Below are 21495 nucleotides of genomic sequence, written 5' to 3' on the forward strand. Positions count from 1 at the left end.
AGTCTATTATAGGTTATACCTACTATCCCCACAGGATATGGAGTATCTTTTTATCTACACATATATTTTCTATATTATTCTCCATATCTATGAGAATCAAATGTGATACACTGTGTATATGTTTTGCCATGTATATAAATGTAGGTTACACTTATAATATTTTGCAATATCAGTGGTTGAAAGTAAGTAAGTAATACATTTATTCAAGTGCTGTACCTAAGTATAATGTTCAAGTACTTGTACCTTGTAGTTTCATTTTCTGCTACTTTATACTTCCATTCCACAAAAATCCAATTAAACGTTTTTCTTCACGAGTTATTTTCCTGATTCAGATTAATAATAAAAAATATAACCAACGAAATTAATTATTATATCATTATATGAACAAGAATTGTCTGATTCCCATATATATTCATTTTAAAGAGTTGGGCAGATTCATGCATCAATAATATGGGTAACGTTACTCTGAAAAGGGCTGTTCTGTGAAATTTGTACTTATGTGTATTTTGATGTAAATGCTTATGTGCTTTTGTGGTTTTCTTTACTCAAACGTCATAAAAAGATCTGAGTAGTGCAATATATGCCAGTATTTATTTGCCTCGTGGAGCAGCCGGTACTCCAGTGAGTGTCCCGGTGTCTGGTTTCCTGTTCAGCCTACAATACCCAGAATTCCGTGCTGCGCCGCCGAGCGAGCACGCTGTGTGGCTGTTACGTAGTGTAGTTTCAAAGGTTGTGTACGTTTGTCGGGACTCCACATTTCGGGAACACAGTGTGACCGTAAATTCACACAATTTTCCAGGCTCGCCAGCTCCAACCTGAGAGCTCGAACAGCGAAGGTAAGAGTCACCTCCATTCTTCTTTCTGTAGCAACAAGCTGTTTGTTCACCGACCCGCTGGATCAACAATGACTTAGACTGTTCCTTTATTGATCCCGATTTGGGAAATTATTTCGTCGCAGCAGCAGTTTAAACATACAGACAAACACAAAATATACACAACAAAGAAGAAGAAGGATGAGAGCAATTCTTAAAATATAACTAAGTATATAAACATAGAATAATAGCAATGATTAAAACATATAGCAAAATATATAAATAAGTATAACTAAATATCTAGTTATATAATATGTATTAGAATATATAATACATAATAGATAATATTATAATAATATAATGAAAATACAACATAACATAGTATATAAACAAATATTTACAGCAGCTGAGCTAATATATTTGAAAAAAATATATCTGCAAGTTGCAGATGATAAATAAATGTAAACCATAAACAGTAAGTGCAATATTGCAGTAGTGCAGATAATATGTAACACTGGAATATTGGGGTTTGTGAGGTTGGTGGATTAACTGTCTAAGTTACTATTGTACAGTGTGATGGCTCGAGGCAGGAATGATTTCCTGAAGCAGTCCTTGTGAAAGCGGAGTTGGAGCAGTCTAATGGAGAAGAAGCTCCGCTGAAGAGGATGTTCAGGGTTATCCATGATGGATAACAGTCTGTCCAGTGTCCTCCTCTCCACCACCACCTCAAAAGTGTCTAATTTGCAGCCAATAATGGATCAGTTTGTTCAGTCTGTTGGTGTCGCTGCCGATGCTGCTCCCCCAGCACACTGCAGCAAAGAAGAGTGCACTGGCAACAACAAACTGGTAGAAGATCTCCAACATCTTGCTGCACACGTTGAATGATCTGAGCCTCCTCAGGAAACAGAGTCTGCTCATCCCCTTCTTGCCTTGATGTTAGTTTTCCAGCTCAGGCTGTTGTCGCGATGGAACGATGAACAACAACAATCACACAGAGCAGGATACAAACTCCCTGCTTAAAAGTAATCAGTGGTCCCCACAGTCCAACCACTGGACGTTAAATAATAATAATAATCTTGACTAATCCCAAATGAAAATCAATGATACTGTTGGTTGAGATGTGTAATTGATCATAGTAAACAAGTCTGCATGAAGTGTCGCCACAGTTACGTCATTGTTGTTTCGCACTGCATTTGAAAGATTTCCCAACCTTCATAATGATGATGTAGCTAAATAACATAAATGCATATTTGATGTTTAATATGATGGATTACACACATGAGGCAACTCACAAGAGTCTGCTAACAGATTTTCATATATTACAGAAGTTATTGAAAGTAACATGAAACCACTGGTTTGGACCTTTTAACACTATCTCACTTCATCTTTTATTTTTTCCTCTCTTCACCTCCTTTCATGCCCCTCCTGCTCTCTCCCTCCTCGCTTCATTGCTGTATCATAAATGTGTTTTTCCCTGCATGTTCAGGTCAGATTGTTTCTCCCTGTTATCCAGCAGATAACAGCTGATATCCAATCAGTTTGCAGTTTGTCCAGTCAGCTCCTCTTTCCTCCCTCCTTCTCTCTCTCGCCTCGCCAGTCTGTCATCATGACCTCTTGACGTCTGCTTGTTCCTTCATCGCCATGAGTGGTGCTGTGCTGGGCGTCGTGGTCGTGGTGGTTTTCCTCTTGGCCCTCTTCCTCCTCCAGCGCTATGGAGACTTGCAGAAGCAGCAGCGGATGGTCCTGTTGGGGACGCTGCTGTCCTGGTACCTCTGCTTCCTCATTGTCTTCATCCTGCCGCTCGATGTCAGCACGGTATGAAGCCATTGCACCGCTTCTCTTTCGCTTGTGTGTGTTTGTCTGAGTGAGGCTGTTTTTATGCTACTCTCACCTGCACCATTGTAATGTACTGAATAGGCTTCATCATGTGGTTCATGGAGACTGACTGTGTCGACTCCTCTTTTAGACCATCTACAAGCAGTGTGTTCTGGACCATACCAACCTCACGACTCCTGTAACACCACCAAGAGGCTCCAATCAGATAGAAGGCAACTTCTCTGTTCATCTAGCTGTCAGGTAAATTACTTATTACTTATCAGCGTTGGTGGTTTTCTTTTACACTGAGTGCTTTATATGAAAGGTGATTATGTGTCCTTATTTACTCCATTGTTTTCTAACAGCGCAGTTGTGGTTCACTCTTTGGAAATCACAGCCATCAATAGCAGTGATGTGAGATTTACAGATCACAGGTGTGTGAGTTACAAATGAGATTCTTAGAGTCAGCTTGTTTTATGAATTGAACCTAAATGTAAGTATAAATGTAGTATTTAAACAATGTAGAGAAAAGGAACATTTTTTCTACTCACCCATCTCCTCTGGTGTGTAACCGTGCAGATGGTGTTGTGTCATTTGCCAAAGTGACAAAGAGATTTCTGCCTCCTCCTCAATGCAATGAGGTAGAATTAAATTCCCTTTATGATGCTTGCAGCATTGAAAAGTAGTGCTGAATATCAGCACCAACCTGTCTTTCCATAAAGAGTTTTATACTGAAGAAGAGGTGAGTTTATTATTATTATTATTATTATTATTATTATTATTCGGCTAAAAAGTGTAGGATTTTAATTTTTCTGACTTTGGCGACACCAAGCGTGAGTCTCTGTGACACTCTGGTAAACAGCTGTGGGCATAAGTGCAGTTCAAAGTGTGTTTAATGACACTGTGTGCATACATGTATGGTCATATTCTTTGTGTGTTGCAGTAAACCAAAGGCTTGTGAAGAGCCATGGAGTTACATCCCAGATGGTATCCTACCAGTGTTCTGGAGAGTAGTGTACTGGGCTTCCCAGTTTCTTACCTGGTGAGATCCTACCACACACACACACACACACACACACACACACACACACACACACACACACACACACACACACACACACAGTCATGAGCTTATTCAAACCTCAGCTATAACTGCTGTACTGTATGTTCAGTCTTTTCTTATAAACCCAACTGTGTTTTACTATCCTGACCCTCTCACTCTCACTTTTATGTGTGTGTGTTTTCTGTGTATACAGGCTGCTGCTGCCCTTCATGCAGTCTTATGCACAGTCAGGAGCGTTCTCCAGAGTTGGAAAGATTAAAACGGCTCTCATTGAAAATGCAATCTATTATGGCACCTACCTCCTTATCTTCATCTCTCTGCTCATCTATGTGGCAGCTCACCCACAGTGGCAGCTCTCATGGTGAGTCAAACCTCAGATCAGGAAACATCAGATGACTGATGGGAAAGAAATAAACTCTTCTGTGCAGCGACACTTGTGGCCTAAAGCTGTGTTTTATAAGGTGTATTCTGTCAGTCAGCTGGTTTATCCGTGTTTGTAAAACTTGCAGGAGAGAGCTCCAGACCATCGGCATCACGGCCGCCAACACTTGGGGTCTGTTCCTTCTGGTGCTGTTGTTAGGCTACGGTCTGGTGGAGATCCCGCGTTCTTATTGGCTCTCATCCTCCCCTGATTACCTGCTGAACAAGACCTACTTCAAGGTGGCAAAAGTGGCGAGTGAGAAAGCAGAGGCTGAGGAGAACCTGGCAGATGTTATGGAGGTGAGGTTTTATAAACACTTCTGTGCTGTAACATGATGGATTCCAGCTGGTGCTGAATCTGAAAGTGTTATCCTGTAAAGATAAAAAAAATTCTTATTATCAGGATGTGGCAGGTGTCCATGGATCTGTCAGGTACAACCACTGCCTCAGGAAGTGTGTGGACACCATTTTGACAAAGGTGAGAAACACATGAGGAAATTTGTTCAGTAGATCAAATTCACCAGGTAATAAAATAAAAGTTTTGTTTTCTTTCTTTTTTTATCAAAACATCAGAACTGTTGCATTTACAGTCTTTACAGTTCGGCTCTGTGTCTTCATTTGAGCGCCATCTCGTTTCAGTGTCCCCCTGTGTACCGAGAAGAGATGGAGAGAAATATGGAAAACTCTGCCGTTGAACAGAACGTCCTTCCCACCAAAAGAAGCCTCGTTAATCTTCATAAAAAAGTAACCACCATTTCTGACAGTGTGATTTTAAAGGAACCAGTGCAAACGTGACCGCATTGCCTGCATGTGTGCTTGTGTTTCAGGTCATCTCCGCAGTGCAGAGGCACGGTCAGACTCAGGTTCTGTGGCATATCTTGGTAAACGAGGCCTTTCATCTGGAAGATGTGGCTAAAAGCCAGAGCAGCTCGGTGCGACAGTTCATGCACAGCTTCCCCTCAGCGCACCACCACAGCTGGATCCACAGGCTCATTTACTCTCCTACTGTAGGTGAGTTCAGAGTCAAAATCTCACATTTACAGATGGAAAGTAAGCACAGTAAGTCAACACAAATGTGGACTTGTGTGTGTCACTAAGATGTCAGTTTAATTGTTTGGCCAACATTTGTACTCACGCAGAGGTGTGTTTTTGTGTGTGTGTTTCCTTCTCAGAGTGGTACTGGGAGTGTGTGTTCAGGCAGAGGTTGTACAGGCTGCTGGCAGTCCTCCTGTGTCTCCTCTCAGCAGCAGTCGTCTGGTCTGAGAGCACCTTCTCCAGCACGAGCCCCGTCCTGTCCCTCTTTGCTGTGTTCGTTAACATGGCCGAAAAACAGCACAACTACATCTGCATTGAGGTAGGCACGTATTCAGTGAGGCACACGCAAAGGCACAACAAACCAAAGCTTTGTCAAGCAAGAACACACTGAACGAAAAGCGAATACACACAGCGCCCATAGCCTGCAAAAAATCCATAGTTTTGACTTGTTACTGGGGAACATTACCTCATCCATCTAACACTGAACAAGCTAACCTGCATCCTCTCTCTGTTTTGTTTCTCTCCACCAGATTGTGTGCTTTGTCAGCATCCTCTTCCTGTGTGTCTGCGTCTACTCCACAGTGTTCAGGATAAGAGTTTTCAACTACTATTACCTGGTGCCACATCACCAGACTGATGCGTACAGCCTGCAGTTCAGCGGCATGTATGTTCCTTACAAAGTCCCCATGCAAGTGTTCACGTGAGCGGGAGGTTTTACAGTAAACTGTCGTAGTGTTTCAGAGGACGCAGAGCTCAGTCTGGTTTTCTCACGTTGCGTAGGGATATTGAGTTGCCTCTCTTTGTTTTTTTCCTCACAGGTTGTTTTGTCGTCTGACCCCTCCTTTGTGCCTCAACTTTCTGGGCCTGATTCACATGGACTCTGCCATCTCACACCAGGACAGAATACAGACGTCCTACACCGCTGTGAGTCCCTGACAAACGCGCACAAAGCAGTACACACACAGCCATTCATGCTATCAAACTCATAATAGAAATCTCTTTTGACACAAAACCAGCCATCACTGACACCGTACTCACCCCATCTGGAGGATGACCCCGCTCACCTCCTCTTCCGGCTGATGCCCTGTAAAACAGATCGTCCCATTTTAAAAACTTTTTTTTCTGCTGCAATAAGACAAATGTTCCTGCACTTGAAACTCTTGTGGTAATCTGTGAATGTTGTTTGTGTGTAATGTGACTTTGGTGTGTGTCTGTCTGTTACTGATGCTGATGAACTGAGCTTACCTACCACCGTGTACCGAAAGCACATTCCACCGACCTCTGTCGTGAGGTCATCAGTGAATCAATTCCATTAATTAGATTCATTCAATTCAGACCAAATGAAGCAATGTTCCTGTTTCTTTCCCTCTGTCAGATCATGGGCTCTATGCATTTGCTGTCCTTCATATCTGATGGCTTCTACATGTACTATCCCATGCTGGTCTTGCTGCTCTGCTTTGCCACTTTTTACAGGTAAGCCATCAATCGCTAACAAGTAAACCTGCTGCCATCAAAACATTCATTCATACACCTTTTGGTCATCTGCTTGCTAGAGCTCGACTGATAAATTAGGGCAGATATCAGCTTGTTGCAGGTACATCTGTATCGGTGAATATGTAAGCCAGTAACTAACAAGTGTTTGCGGGACAGAAATACCAAACTCTCCATGGTGTCACTTTATTCAGCCTCATGTATGTATTAAGTGAATTACAATGTACATGTGTGACACTATTTCTTAAAACATTGTATTTTCCTTTCTTTTTTACTTTATATGCATTAAGTAGGAACACAAAGGGCAAGGATTGCACTCATGCACCATTTTTCCTGTAGTGGTCATGTAATCCCCTTCTTTTGTTTAATACTGTAGGGAAGGAATCTGCCCTGATAACATTTTTTTACTTTATTAGTTGAATCTTCTTGTTTATGAAGCACATAAAGAATACACATTTAAAAGCATGTTCATGTGTTCAGCCTTGGCTCTCGCTGTTTGAGCCTCCTGGGCTTTCAGCAGTACATTACTGACGATGAACTGACCTCTGACCTGGTGGATGAAGGCAGGAAGCTCATCAGAAGAGGTATTTTCAATCACTCACTATTTCTGATGTTTCTGTTCAAAGGTGAGCTGTTTGTTTGGCTCTTTTACATAAAAATTATACTAATTATACTACTTACGTCTTTTCAAGCAGGGTCTGGGTGGATGGCTTGATTTTATTGCATATTATGCATGTTTGTGTTACTTTAATGAGTTTGCTTAGAGATGTTTGACTGCCCCATGCAGGAAACTAAACATCTGCCGTTTCTGCCATAAAGCACCCTGCCCACTCCAAGTAGATAGACACTTTACACTCAGGTTAGTTTGCTTTGTAATATGCACCACCCATTGACTCCTGACTTATTCTTAGTTTGCTTCAGTGTAAGGCCCTGAAATTATGGCAAGTTCTCTGACATGCACGGTCAAACATCTTTCTGTGTTTCTGCTGTAGAATCTGCAAGCTAATAATAAAAAGAACCCATGTGCTATTTCTATCACCTCACACCTACACACCTTTCTCCATTGTTCATTCTGATTCATATTAACCTTTCGTGGTTGAGAACCACTTATAAGCATCAAGAGGTCTGCATGCTTACAGTTTACTGAGTAAACCTCATTCTGGGTCTTTCTCAGCTATCACACTGACCAGAAGAGAGGGAGAGATGGAGGAGCAGCAGAGAGGCTTACTCCATGACACTTCCAGGAGGTAGGTTTGCATTAATTTAACTGGAGCTAAATAACAATATGGATCACAGAACTTACATCAAACAGGTTTCCTTAATTTCTTACTGTCTCTCTGTGTTCATCACCGTAGATCCTCAGGAGGACATTACCAGTCTCTGTCACCTTCACAGATGGGCATATTTGACAATGTTTGACAGACAGAGGACAAAGAGGGAATGCAAAAATCGGAATACAAAGGATCATACAATATCTCAGGAAATAAAGAGGAAGATGACGCACCTGTGATACATGGATATACAACCAGAAAATAAATGTAAATGAAATAAAAACCCATAGTGGAGGGTTTTACAGTGTATCTCACCTGATTTCTGTGACTGGATTATACACTGAAGGAGATCGCTAACTGTGAAGGGATGTTTCTCGTCCAAAGCCTCAATCTCTCTGTGCACAGCCAAACCTTTTGGAATACATTTTTGATATTATAGTGTATAGCAATACTGTTTTACATGCGTGGATTGTTGGATGAAAGAAATGACGGACCTTCAGTGACTGAGGATAATCACACATTTTATGTGTGAAAGTGTATTGTTTTCTGAGTCTTTGACTCTGGATATTTTTATTTTTTGTTTAAATAGCTCACTGTATCTGAAACAATGAAAAGCGAATCAGGTATTCAAAGTGAAAATATCATCAGTCTAACTGATTTCTTGCTGGACATTTTGTGTTTGGCATGACATGACTTGTTTGTGTGTAATCTAGTCTACAGACAGTTATTTTCTGTAGGGGTGTGTGTTTTGTAATTCTGTCTGTACCACAGTTGGCCTGTGTTAAACGGTCGGCCGTGCTGCCTTCCCGTGCTCTTCGTAAACTATAAAATTCCGTAATCAGTTGTTGACACAGCGAAAAATAAAAAGCTTCGAGTTTCAAATGATAATATCGACTATAGCAGAAATGCTTTACTGTTATTTTGCTTTTAAAATCAATCTTACAAAATCACTTTGTATATTTGATATATGGGATAAATGTATACTTGAGTTATTTTACCACTAAACGATATTTACCCTGAAAACTCCTTTTTTCCATACAACCTCAGAGGCAGCATTTGACTGTCCCGGGCACTGCACAACACCGAAGAGCTCTACTGTTTGGCAATAATGAATACGAGCTAACTCCATAGGGGCATAGTGCGCAGTTAATTTCCAGAGGAACGTGACCAGATTGTAAAATACATCACCAAGTATCACTCCGTATACTGGGTCAAACATTTATTTCCTGGTTTGTCAGTTTGGAGTCTATCTGGTAAGTCGATGGGTGGCTGCTAGCATTAGCTAACTGCTAACCTGAAGCTAACGGACGTAGGAGACAAGCCATTCAGTCGGGGAGAAGCTAACGTTACGTGGCTAACGACGCTAATGTTAGCTGGTAACGTAGAGTGGCAACGCTGTTTGCTTTTCGCATTGGCTCAAATGACAAAATTCGACAAGTTATGCTGAATTAGAGAATTGACATTTTTGTTGGATTGGCTGTTATTATTATATTTTGTTTTTTGAGAAATTACATTGTAATATAACGTTATATCATCTACAAACTAGTAAGTCTGCGTGGTGACTCTTAACACCGGTACAAGCTCATTCTTGACCCGAATCCAGCTGATCGATTATACGACTGACCTCTTTGGCTAACTGTTTATTGTCAACAGTTTGCTAGTTCACAAAGAAGAGACTCAGTCCGGACTGCTTGACACGTCTAAGATATACCCTGCTGCTATTAGGCCTGTGCTGTGATTTTGGTTGCAGACGCCAAGATTTTCTCATCGTATTCAAGTGCTTGTTTGTCATCTTGGGCTCAGGTTGGCTCCCTTCGGCCACCCTGGTTGACTGGGAATCATCGACATTAATATCAGCATCATTAATTAGCTAAAGCTAGGTTAACACGACACGCCTCTTTCTCCTCGGGTAAATCACAACTGATTATTGATAATATTACATTTAACGTTATCTCTGTGTGGTGTTTGATTTGTAGCCACTGTTTTGTGATTCTGCCTCAGCGTCTGCTTTGACTTTAGCCTTTGAGAAATCTGCATTAAGTAATTTACGAGGTTACTTTCTACCATTTTAAACAGTTCTTTGCATCTGGGTCTTGTCTGGATCATTTGCATGATTGGAAGGAACTGTTACATGGACAGTATGCATTGCAACAACCAGACGACATGATACTGTAGCAGTTTGGATCTTGGTCTGTTTTTGTCTGTTTGTTGTGTTTAGCACAGGTGAATCTCTGGAAATGTTCTTTCACATCAACAATCCACAGACATTTTTATTGAGTCAGCATTGTAAAGGTCAAGCTGCTGTTTCATAGTGTTGAGTAAGAGGCAATACAACTTCTGTGAGCGAGCTTCTTACACTTCAAAAAGCAAAACCCAAATACTTGTAGGCTTCGTTAATGACCGCAGCCATGATATCAGCCATAATTAGCATCATGTCTGCTGACTAGTTTCAAATAGTAGATGTGATTCAGGGCTCACAGACAGAAGATGCTTATTTAAAACATGTCATTGTAGAGTTATTGGAAAATGGGCAGACCCTGACTGTGGTTTGTGTGTGTCCAGTTTGTAGACAGCTATGGGTGGGCTGGGAAACGGGCGTCGTGGAGGAAGATCACCGCCTCTTATGATCGGTGCTTTAATCGCCTGTATCCTGGTTCTGGGCTTTAACTACTGGGTGTCCAGCTCCCGCAACCTGGAGCTACAGGTAGGTTAATATTCTCTCTCTCTTTCCATATGTGTATGTTTCTGTGGGTGGTTATACGTGTGTGTGTGTGTGTGTGTGTGTGTGTGTGTGTGTGTGTGTGTGTGTGTGTGTGTGTGTGTGTGTGTGTGTGTGTGTGTGTGTGTGTGTGTGTATTTCTGTGGTTTTCTAGTCATAGTGGACAGTGTACTAGATCTGCAATGTCAGCTTCTGGTTGACAGCACTTTCCTAAACTTGATGTGTTTACAGTTCACATGCCGTGTAATGATGAGTTAGATGGGTTAGATCTGTAACACCAATGCAAGATTCCCTTCTGCAGAAGTGAGATATATTTCTTCAGTTCCTCATTTGGTTATCAGTTTTTTTCCAGGTTTTGGTTGTGGGAAAGTCTTTAAGTACATTGTGCATTGGGCTGCAACTAACAATTATTTTCTTAATTTAGTAATCTGTCCATTATTGTCTTTAATCCAACCAACAGTCCAAAACCCAAAGACTCTTCAAACCTGTTTACACCTGGCATTATCATGCATCTTGGGTGATCCGATCACAGCCGAGACACATCGCTGTTCACGCCTGTGTCTCTCATGTGTCTCCAAGTTGTCTTGCAAACTATTTGTGTTCAGATTTCATTACTGCCTACGTCACTTCCGCGAGAAGGTCAAAGGGTCCACAGTTATGTGTTGCAAGATTTGTTTTACACGGGCTAACGGCTGCCTAAGAGCACAGAACATTTTCAAGAACAAATACGGGCTATCCACTTGTTGTGAGTGGCAGGACAAAGTCATTTGCAACTTGCAAATGAGCGCAGGTCAAGATGAAAATGGACTTTGTACTCCAACCATGTCCATCAGTCCACCCCATTTTTTCAAGTGTCAAGATAAGACTTTATTTATCCCACCCTGGGTAAATTCACCTGTTACAGCAGCAGAATAACAATGGAGAGGACAGAACAAGTAGAACAAATAGACACCAAAACATCCACCACGCCCTTGTCAAGTGGTTTGACTGATCGGAGCACAATTTGTCCTGGTGGTTGTTTACATTTTTATTGAACTCTGTCTGTTTAATGTCATGTTAATGTCTCCTTCTGTCTAACTATTACGAGGTGCACATGAATGAGCTGAAAAAAGTGACGGATAACCTGAACTAGCCTCAACCTTCTTTGTTTGTGTGATACAGACTAAGCTGTATGAGTTGGAAGGCCAGGTGCGACGTGGAGCAGCGGAGCGAGGAGTAGCAGAGTTGAAGAAGAATCAGTTCCAGGAGGAGATCCAGAGGCAGAAGGAGCAGATAAGCCACATAGAAAGCCTCTACAAGAGACAGCTGGAAGGAGCCCAGAACACCTGCAGCCAAGAGAAGGTGCACACATACACCAGAGTTTAGAATTAAGTGGGGACAAACCGCACACTGGACAGCTGTGTGTAAACTATGACCACAGAGGAATTGGGGGCCAGCGAAAACACTTGACTTCCTCACTGTTGTGGTTCACATTTAAAGGGACAGTTCACCCCAAAATCAAAAATATATATTTTTCCTCTTCACGGTAGTACTCTTTATCCAGTGTTACAGCTCAGCTGAGGATGACGGCGTCAATGTTTGCATGCTTCCCTCTGCACAGTGATACAGTTGTTGGGTGTAGTTTAGTAGAGAGAAAATATTTCCTCATGAAACTGCGCAAGCTTTGAGCAACACAAGCCAAGTGCCATCTAGTTCCATTATATTTGAGAGAAGGCGGACATGTCTACAGCCGACATCTGCAGGACTCGGCAGCACATACCAAAACAATCTAGATACACTACAGAGGGAAGAGGGAAAAAATCGAATTTGGATTTTAGGGTGAACTGTCACTTAAACAAACATGAAACATTGGCACTGTAAAGCAGCGGCTCATATTGAGAAGTGCTGTGTTTTTGCTTCTAGGGCACACTGCAGCAGAACATTTCCTCCAGTACCAAAACCATACAGGAACTCAAAGGTGACAAACTGTTAGCATTTCACTTTTTATGCTCAAATATTGCACTGTCAACAGCCCACAGAGCTCCACAGAAAAGTAATGCTCCAGTTATTCTGTGGCCCTTGATGTTTTGTGTGTGTATGTACTGTAGGTCAGCTGAATCAGCTAAATGATGACCTGGGAAAGCTTCAGAAGGAGCTGCAGAGTTGCCAAAGCAACATCAAAACCCTCAACAACAAACTCACTTTTGACATGTAAGGAAGGATGGGAGTAAGCTTCAGATATATCACATACACACAAACTTCCATTGCCATCATGAATTGCCTCAGTCCAGAGAATATATTTCCATTATTTCTGGTTCACGTGTATGTGTGTGTTTGTACACATGTGTAGGACCCACTGTCAGTCCCAGGTCCTGTCCCAGAAGGAGTTGTGTGATGAGAGAGTAGCTGCTGCTAAACTTGAAGTTCAGAAGAAAATGGAGAAGCTCGCTCCAGGTGTCTCCTCACCGGTAAGATGTCTTTCCTGTTTGACAATGAACCACATGAAACAATGTCAACTATTAGTCTTTTTCACAGGGTCGAGATCAGGGCGGAGGACCTCGTCTGATCATGCAATTTTGTAAATTGATGTGTATGTTAAAGCCTAATCCTCTTCTGGTCCTTTGGTCATTGAAACCCATTGCACTTCAAGATCTATTCAGGATTATTCTGTGTAGTCTGGAGTTGATGTTGCACCTGTTAATTTAGCAAAATCAACATGGAAGGATGGCTCACATAGTCAGATTTTCTGCTCACCAAGTGTTTATAATCAAGAGATCTAAAAGCATTGGCTGGCTTTGACATTTCCTACTTCAACAGTTATTGTCCACCTAGCCTTTTATGGCATAAAGTCATGTGGTATACTGTATGATGATGTTTACTTCTCAGCAGGAAAATGCAGTTAATGGAGCTGTAAAAGAGGATGGAGCGGTCATTACTGTGGCTAATGCAGTTAAGACATCAACTGTTGGAAGCCACACACCAAGCCTCCCTCAGCCCAAAGGCGATGAACCATCTGAACTCTTGACCAATGAGATCATCGTGGACAGAGGTAAAATATGTTGATGTTCTGGTGGCTTAGGCTTCTTTAGTGGCATTTAGCATATAAAAGCATGCAATGACCCTAATATTCATGTATGTACATTTTTTGTGTATTTATCTGTTTCTCTGCATGCTCACATTGCCCTTGCTGTCTTCCTGGTTTTTTCCAAGGATCCGATGCCCAGGCGGACATGAAGCCAGCGAAAGATCTCTCCGAAGTAGAGTCCCGGTCTGTCCCCTCAGCTGCTGCAGTTAAGCAGGACACTTTGCTTCCACCAGAGGGCACAGTCCTGACAGAGGAGAAGGCAGAGAAGAGCAAACTTTTGACCAATAATCTGACTGAGGATAAAGACATGGAATTGATGGATGCTCATGAAGAGGACACTCACACAGAAGGTAAAGAACTCACCTTTTAGTAGTTGAAGCGACTTGCGGTGTAGCTCTTCATTCAGTGATAACCTGAGCCACAGTGAGGCAGCTTGACAGGTACTAGCACCATGTCCCCTGATGTCCAGCTAACACACTGGCTTCCACTGGTCTTCCATGTCGAAAGCAGTGAACAAGTGACTTATTCTTGTCCAGGCATCCTCAGCGAAGAGGTTGTGAATTTTTTTAGAAACTGAAACAAAAAATTGGTCATGTCTCTGTGACAGACCCGGGGATGGAAGGCATGCTGATTGGAGGGGGGAAGGCAGATGAGACTCAGAAAACCGAGGAGCCAGACGAGTATGACGCAGACGAGCGAGTGATGGTCAATGTGGAGAAACAACAGCAGAGTAAACGGCCTGAAAATATAGGTATTTGTCTGCATTTGTCTGAGTACGTTTTTTTCTCCACTTCTGAATGAGGGATAGTTATTGATAAATGCACAGCGGAAAAAAGGGATTTGTGTGTGTTCCATGTTAATAACCACACTGCTTTCTGACAGACTTGGAGCAGGAGCTGGCTGACTATAATGGCGATGATGAGAATGAAGGCGAGTTTGAAGCTGACAAACAGGCCGAACTGGCTCAAATCTAAGGTATGCACTGATAACACACCCTGATGTCTTCTCCACTGATGGTCACTGGCTTCAAGTTATTATAGTAAAACAACGCTGACTCAACATGCCATGCATTGTAATGGCTAAAAACGAAGTAGCTCAGACATTTGTTAAGTTTCAACCTGATCTCTGAGATGGGTCACTGTTTATTTCATGAAGCATGATAAAGTGTGTGTTTTGCAATTTATTGTCAAGTGACATTTTTTTTGTAATAAAAATAGATTTTTTTCCAGTCTGTACAGGAATTAAAGTATGTCAAAATCATATGGCACTTGTCCATTCAACAACTTTTACTGACATTCATCATGTTTTTGTTCTTGACTCGACTTTATTTTGTCTTAATGAAAGGTTATTCAGCTTTTTAGATCTTCTTCCTTGTGCTATAGGCCCCCTGCGGCTATATTAATAGAAAATATAAACACAGATATGCTTGTGTTTTTTAATCAGGATATTACTATTGATTTTTTTTCTTGCAGGGCTGGAGTTGGAGAAGGAGCGTGCACACCACATTAGGAAGCAGGACCCCTATACGCCTGAACAGGTTCATGCAGCCCTCCAAACACAGTGAACACAAAACAAACCCAGACGGAAAGACAGACTTGTGACATTAGGTTGGACATTAGGTTGAGCATTTGCTTCCTGGAATGTCTCTTATTTGTCATCTTAATTGCATTTGTATATTACATTTGATTACATGTACTCATAGTTTATCAGCTGGGTCATCAGGTTTTCTGTATGAGTGTAAGAATATTTACAGCTGTATCAAATGCACAATATTTTGGAAGAGCCACAAAAAATGGCTGAAATATGCAACCGTCAGCTGAGTGTGTGTGCTCATATTTCCATTCTCATGCGTTTCACTGTGTACATGAAGCTCTGAGGTGCTTTTTTTTTAGTGATTGTACTCACTTTCTTTTCAGTATGTTCAGATGACATGAAAGTACTTCTAAGTACTTTCGTATCACCTGCTTAGCTTTTACCTCTGTGCACTCTTCATCTCTACATGCCAACAGCTGACAGGCGTTGGCTGAAAAAAGCATCATCTCAACATGCCTGGAAATCAGTAGATTTTGTTTATGTGATTAGATGTGTGTTTTGTGTCCGTTCTGTAATGGGAGGAACTTGAATGCAATATAAGTGATGATAATGTGCAGACCCTCACAGGGTTGTGAGGTGTGAATATGATCTACTGTAAGTGATCCCAATGACAGAACACGTCCACCAGAGGGATCTGCAGCACAGGTCTCTTCTCTCTCACACATTCTACAGCATCTCAAACAATGCCTTAAGCTGCCCGTGCACATGCACAGAGCCTCTCATAGGAAGGATGCTGACTTTGGGCCAGCGGACAGGACGTTTTGCTCTCTGAAAGGTCTGGCGGTGAATGCAAATGAGGCTTTCTGTAGGCTAACCGCAGCAAACGAAGGAAATGTGCTGAGGGTCTTGTTAGGCTGCTGAGTCTAATTATGCTAAACCCAGTCATGTGGGAAAATAAACACAGCAGCTCCTCTTGATTCCCATGTAGCCAAAAATGCTGTTAGAAGTAAGGTTGGCTGAACAGACATGGCACACAACAAGCAAGCATATTCATCAAAGGATCACACAGTTGGATGTGTGCTGTGCTCAATGTTTGTGAGCAGTAAGACGTAAAAACAGTTATAGATTATCACGATAGTTTGGAACACCAGGTTAATATTTGCAGATCAAGCATCTTCTTTTATTTTGACGCATGCCTTATTGATTGTGTGTACACTAGTTTCCCCTTGCAGTCAGTTAGTTGCTTCACAGTTTGCTCACATGTTTGCTCACATGTTTGCTGGACCTGCTCCAAGTTTTGTGAAGTCACTTTGTGGATCCTGCCTCTGGCCTGCTGAATTAAATGGGCTGTATGTTTTGTGGAGAATGTGCAGAGAGAGGTTTTTGAGAATAGCTGTAACATTATGAAGGACTTTACTTGAACCTGGAATGGCGTGTTGTGTCCAGTAGATGTGAACTGTTCAGCCGCTGTGCTAAAATGTCCATTCAACTTAAAGCTGCACTTGACTGGAAATTGTGTGCGCGAGCGTAAATGTGAACTAATGTTAGGCATCAGAAATAGGAAAAAGTTAGTCTAATTTTGTGGCGGGATCTTTTATTGCCTTGTGTTTTATACAGGAAAGATGATTTATGTTATTTTCCAGGTATTCTGCTTTGTTTAAAAGTGGAGACTTTGACTAAAGTCAGTGTGTTGTAGTCGTAATTGCCATAATTTCCATAATGCTTTGACTAGTCATCCAAGAATTCATAGTCACGTAGTGGAACGATAACCTCCATTACTTGCTGATCTGAAGCTGTGTCATTACAGGAGGTGGTAAAATGTGATATCTGTATATACAGCTCAGCTCTTGTGCACCTGTCAGGTACAAAGACAGGTGTGCAGGAGAGAACTGAAGCTTGATCACTGGAAGGTCTCCTGTACATTTTATTTCCAATGTTTTCCACCACACTGATGCAGGCTGAGGCTGAAGCTGCTTCGCTGCTCCTGTTCCTGAGGTTTCCCAACAGCGTCTCTACAGTGATAAGATGCTCAAGATCTATAGTTTCACTTTTGATGTAAAGATTCAGCCACAGGGGAAAAAAATGGTTTTGACTCAATAACCCCACACATCAGTTTGAAAGAAAATGCATTTACAGAATATCATTATTAACATCATAGTTACAAAAACATGCTTATTTTGAGTGAACAAAGTTCCTCTTTTTACAGCTTTAGTTTCCCACCAAAAGGTAAAATAAGCTGGCATAGTACACTTTTATACAGGTTGCCATGTTGTATGTTGTTTGATGTCTTGGAAACTTTGACGACTTGGATGGGAATTTATATTTAAGTTTGTGGGTTTACAAAATGCTTGATCATGTATGTTTTTTATATCGGACCCCTGTAACGTCTCGCAAACGGCATTTCAGTGCAAAATCCTCCATCAGGTACCTCCTCTTTTGAGCAACACAAATTTCCAGTGAGAGTTCATATTATCAGCTCAAATTGAAGGTAATTTCTCATCCTAAGCATGACCCGTTTTGTTGATTTAAGGAGTAAGGAGTGCTGATGGCAGATTAATTGCTTCCCTTATTATGAATCTTTAGGAGAAATCCCGTTTCCCGTTTTGTTCTTGTGTCATTTTATTTTCAGAGTTGCTGTCATTTGTGGCTGGTTTTGTCGTTTGACGCCACAAAGTTTGGACAACCTCGGCTTTGTCTTGTCAGAAATCTTTGCCTATTGCTGTAAAAAACAAAAACAAACAAAAGTCCCATTTTCTGAACCAGAAGTCTGTGTACCTGGAGAGAAAATGTTAATGAAGATGAGATGATTTTTTATAAATTTCGTTCACTTTTTCGTTGATCTCATGTATTTAAATTTGTGTTTTATTTTGAACTGCTGAACAAATTTGTGAAAGGTTTAAATAATCCTAGACTTTAATGATGATAGAGAATAAAACTTGTTTTTATTACCACTATCAAGACATGGTGTCATGTGGGCTTTATTGTTTGGTGAAACCATTATTTCTCATGGAGTGCAAAAACGTGCTGCAAAGCAGGTATACAGCTCAAATAGACTGCACTGCACTGCACCATCGTATTTGGCTAAGCATTTGCATAGATAACTCCACATGTGACCGTTGAAATAAATCATATCAGAAGATTCAGAAGTCTATGTGATACAGATGCATTTTACATGCACAGTTCACGTCGATTGCCGCTCTATTGTTCCATGGGTTAAAGAAAAAGGACGGATCTTCCAAAACTGATCTCACACACACTGTAAAACAGATGTTTAACTACCCGAGCGCGACACTGAGGATCTACATGACTGCTGCGTCACTTTCATCAACACCTGAACATATTGCTTTAAGGCTAAATCAGACAGTACCTCATGCTGCATCTAAGGTCTATAAGTGATGGAGAGAAAAGCAAACATACATAGTAGCTGTGCAAAAGAGGGCAGCACAAAATATATAAATAAGGATGGGGAAAAAACTTCCTAACAAAAGAGAAGAAGTATTAATGACAATCCATCCATTTTCTATACCTGACTACCCCTTTCGGGGTTGCGGGGGGGCTGGAGCCTATCCCGGCTGTCAACAGGCGAGAGGCTGGGTACACCTTGGACCGGTTGCCAGTTGATCACAGGGCAACATAGAGACATACAAACATTCACGCTCACACTCACACCTAAGGGCAATCTTAGAGTCACCAATTAACCTAATGAGCATGTTTTTGGTCTGTGGGAGGAAGCCGGAGTGCCCGGAGAGAACCCACACATGCACGGGAAGAACATGCAAACTTGGCACAGAAAGGCCCCACCCGACCCCGGGATTGAACCGACGACCTTCTTGCTGTGAGGCACGCGCGCTACCTGCTGCCCCACCGTGCCGCTTATTAATGAAAATGTACAACCTTGGAGAGTCTAATAAAATCCGTACTGTATGATACTATCACCTGTTACCAATCAACCTGTTGACCTGTGGAATGTTCCAAACAGGTGTTTTTGGAGCATTGCACAACTTTCCCAGTCTTTAGTGGCTCCTGTCCCAACTTGTTTGAAATGTGTATCACATTCAGAATAAGCAGATATTTACAAAAATCAATAATGTTAATCAGTTATAATTTCAGTTATATTCAAATGAATTGAAGTCAAAAAGGTTTATGTTGTCTTCGCACTGTTTTCAAGTGAGTATAAGTCAAAAAGGATTAACAAATTATCTATGTTCAAAAGGAAGGATATATATATGTGTGTGTGGGCAGCAAATACTTGGTCACAGTCGTTGACTGATTCATACTGAAGCAATTTCTTGTCTTTAGTACACTGCAACAAGGACTCTTTGTTGATACAGAGTACAGATATGTAGTGAATATGGAAGCTGACATGCTGGTCTTAACTGAAGTAAAGGTTAAGCACAGATATCCTGAAAAAATGTTGTCTTGACAAACAAATTTCAACAAAGGTGCTGCGACGTGTCTCAGTCCTCTGGGGTTTCACCCCTACACGTCATCCAATTTTCATATTAGGTTTAGCTTTGTAACACATTAACTTGGCCCATGGCAGCAGCCAATAAAAAGATCTGATTCTCACCATAAAACAGACGAAGCATCACACAGTCAGTCACCTGAAGTGAGCCGCACTGGACGCGACCATGAAGGCGTTCTGCTTTGTTCTTCTTTTGGTGCTCGCTGGTAAGTTTTGTTTTTTTTTCATTAAGAAAACTTAAGTAAAAGTTCAAAAGAAAAAGTAAAGTCAGTGCAGCTCTAAAAGGAAACTACGGCTCCTGTTGAACCCATTTATGAGCCTGAACTTGACGTGGTCATTTCCATTTTTTCAGGTGCTGCATCAGGGACCATTGAGAAGAGGACTGTCGGGGGTCAGACCTGTGGCAAGGCCCGGCAGTACCATGTGGAGATTGAGGCTAAAACGGGGGGGAAGACCTGTGGAGGCTCTCTGCTCAACACCCGCTGGGTCATCACTGCTTCTCACTGTGCAGAACAGTAAGGAACATCCACATGATGCAGCACTGATGTGTTCTCACCTGAGTTATCAATACTGTAACATAATGACAACATAATGACTGCATTTACATGTTACTTTGCATTATTTTCTTTTTTTGCAGGATCGTGACTGTGAAGGTCGGCATAAATGTAGACAAGTCATTGAAGTCAAAAGTTAAGTCTTTCTTCAAAGGTGAGCCCAAAGAAAACAAGCAAGTCATTGAGGTTGCCAAACAGTTTACCTTCAAAGGAGAGGAAGAGCAGGCCCATGACATCATGCTCATAAGACTCAACCAGGACGTGTCTCCTAAACTTCCCCAAATCAATCTTCCTTCTTCTGAGTGCACCAGACCACAGCCGAATCAGCAGGTGCAGATCGGGGGCTGGGGAGCCAAGAAAAGTGAGCAACACCGAGACACTGGATTTAGGTTTTGAAAACAGAAATCACACTCCTGATGCCTTGTTTTATTTCCTCAGAGGCCAAAAAGCCAAAAAACATGATGTGTGCCAGCGTAGAAATGATTGAATGCAATGAGAACGACAAGCCTGACAGCAAGTACCACAGTGACGAAAACGCCGTCATGTGCGCCTTTAAGCCTGGCGTGGAGACCTGCTTTGTGAGCAAATGGTTTTATATAATATTTTTTATGATGTGACTCTGTGTCACGGCGTATGTGAAATGATGACACCTCTGTTTTTCTCTCCTGCAGGGAGACGGAGGTTCAGCTGTGGAGTACAACAATGTCTTACACGGGATCGTTGTCAACAAACCTGTTGACGATTGTGAAGGCAGGATTGTAATGCTGGATATCTGTCGCTACAAGGACTGGATCACTAAAACCATGCAAGACAACTGATGAGTAGACCTCACGGGTTGATGCAGGAATCACAAATGTGCTTAAAATATCTTGTGTCTTCATTGTTAAGACAGAATCACCTGCCATGCTAACTTAATTTTGTGTTAAAGTAGAAGAAAATAAAACTGAAAATGCAAGGACCATTGTGTTATTTAGATCTCTTTAAAAATTTGATTGTGGGCTCTATTTAAATTAAAACAAACAAATAAAAAGATGTGATCTACCGGACTTCTTCATGTGTAATCTGTTACCCTTTTACAGTATATTTGAATGTCTGATTCCCAAAAGAGTTTGATGACTTTAAAATGTACACGGATGTAATTATATAAGAGAGACAGAGCACTGCAGCTTACTTCATGCACTCTACTGCAGATGTACTTTGGTATGTTCCCAGAAATCCTAAATTTCCCTCCTGAGTCACTGTTGAGACTTCTG

At 41.6% G+C, this 21495-nt stretch overlaps 3 protein-coding genes across 6 annotated transcripts; all 3 read left to right on the forward strand.

The window, feature by feature from the left end:
• The first annotated feature begins 725 nt into the window (after positions 1-725).
• Positions 726-8793, forward strand: LOC139332574 (G-protein coupled receptor-associated protein LMBRD2B-like). 3 transcript variants are annotated; one of them, XM_070964608.1, is made up of 16 exons: positions 726-836; positions 2410-2627; positions 2779-2888; positions 3571-3669; positions 3884-4051; positions 4200-4410; positions 4514-4588; positions 4750-4854; positions 4938-5121; positions 5283-5464; positions 5676-5809; positions 5964-6069; positions 6521-6618; positions 7117-7220; positions 7811-7883; positions 7992-8793. In XM_070964608.1, the coding sequence occupies exons 2-16, from the start codon at positions 2454-2456 to the stop codon at positions 8053-8055; spliced, it is 1887 nt and encodes a 628-aa protein (XP_070820709.1). In that variant the 5' UTR covers positions 726-836; positions 2410-2453; the 3' UTR covers positions 8056-8793. The 3 variants fall into 3 exon arrangements, with proteins under 3 accessions (XP_070820709.1, XP_070820710.1, XP_070820711.1); XM_070964609.1 differs by having other exon boundaries at positions 738-836; positions 2299-2627; positions 7992-8791; XM_070964610.1 differs by lacking the exons at positions 7811-7883; positions 7992-8793 and adding an exon at positions 7629-7684 and having other exon boundaries at positions 738-836.
• A 159-nt stretch (positions 8794-8952) lies between these two features.
• golm1 (golgi membrane protein 1) lies at positions 8953-18177 on the forward strand. Of its 2 annotated transcripts, none has more exons than XM_070965466.1 (11): positions 8953-9160; positions 10470-10611; positions 11788-11967; positions 12529-12583; positions 12714-12816; positions 12956-13073; positions 13492-13654; positions 13816-14040; positions 14298-14441; positions 14573-14665; positions 15163-18177. In XM_070965466.1, the coding sequence occupies exons 2-10, from the start codon at positions 10483-10485 to the stop codon at positions 14662-14664; spliced, it is 1209 nt and encodes a 402-aa protein (XP_070821567.1). In that variant the 5' UTR covers positions 8953-9160; positions 10470-10482; the 3' UTR covers position 14665; positions 15163-18177. The 2 variants fall into 2 exon arrangements, with proteins under 2 accessions (XP_070821567.1, XP_070821568.1); XM_070965467.1 differs by having other exon boundaries at positions 9020-9160; positions 13495-13654.
• A 1677-nt stretch (positions 18178-19854) lies between these two features.
• Positions 19855-21151, forward strand: LOC139332092 (kallikrein-8-like). Its single transcript, XM_070963804.1, has 5 exons — positions 19855-19894; positions 20041-20203; positions 20326-20603; positions 20681-20820; positions 20914-21151. Exons 1-5 carry the CDS (start codon positions 19855-19857, stop codon positions 21058-21060), a joined length of 768 nt encoding a protein of 255 aa, XP_070819905.1. The 3' UTR covers positions 21061-21151.
• The last annotated feature ends 344 nt before the right edge of the window (positions 21152-21495 follow it).

Source organism: Chaetodon trifascialis, chromosome 6, assembly GCF_039877785.1.
Source record: "Chaetodon trifascialis isolate fChaTrf1 chromosome 6, fChaTrf1.hap1, whole genome shotgun sequence".
In the NCBI taxonomy this organism is placed as follows: Eukaryota; Metazoa; Chordata; class Actinopteri; order Chaetodontiformes; family Chaetodontidae; genus Chaetodon; species Chaetodon trifascialis.

Excerpts from the sequence above, each read along its gene's own strand:
- golm1 (XM_070965466.1), top strand. The coding sequence starts at position 10,483 with ATGGGTGGGCTGGGAAACGGGCGTCGTGGAGGAAGATCACCGCCTCTT. Across the intron at positions 11,968-12,528 it reads ACACCTGCAGCCAAGAGAAG|GGCACACTGCAGCAGAACAT; the intron begins GTGCACACATAC and ends TTTTGCTTCTAG. Across the intron at positions 13,655-13,815 it reads TGAGATCATCGTGGACAGAG|GATCCGATGCCCAGGCGGAC; the intron begins GTAAAATATGTT and ends GTTTTTTCCAAG.
- LOC139332574 (XM_070964608.1), top strand. The coding sequence starts at position 2,454 with ATGAGTGGTGCTGTGCTGGGCGTCGTGGTCGTGGTGGTTTTCCTCTTG. Across the intron at positions 2,628-2,778 it reads TGCCGCTCGATGTCAGCACG|ACCATCTACAAGCAGTGTGT; the intron begins GTATGAAGCCAT and ends CTCCTCTTTTAG. Across the intron at positions 6,619-7,116 it reads TGCTTTGCCACTTTTTACAG|CCTTGGCTCTCGCTGTTTGA; the intron begins GTAAGCCATCAA and ends TCATGTGTTCAG.
- LOC139332092 (XM_070963804.1), top strand. The coding sequence starts at position 19,855 with ATGAAGGCGTTCTGCTTTGTTCTTCTTTTGGTGCTCGCTG. Across the intron at positions 20,604-20,680 it reads GGGCTGGGGAGCCAAGAAAA|AGGCCAAAAAGCCAAAAAAC; the intron begins GTGAGCAACACC and ends TTATTTCCTCAG. Across the intron at positions 20,821-20,913 it reads CTGGCGTGGAGACCTGCTTT|GGAGACGGAGGTTCAGCTGT; the intron begins GTGAGCAAATGG and ends TCTCTCCTGCAG.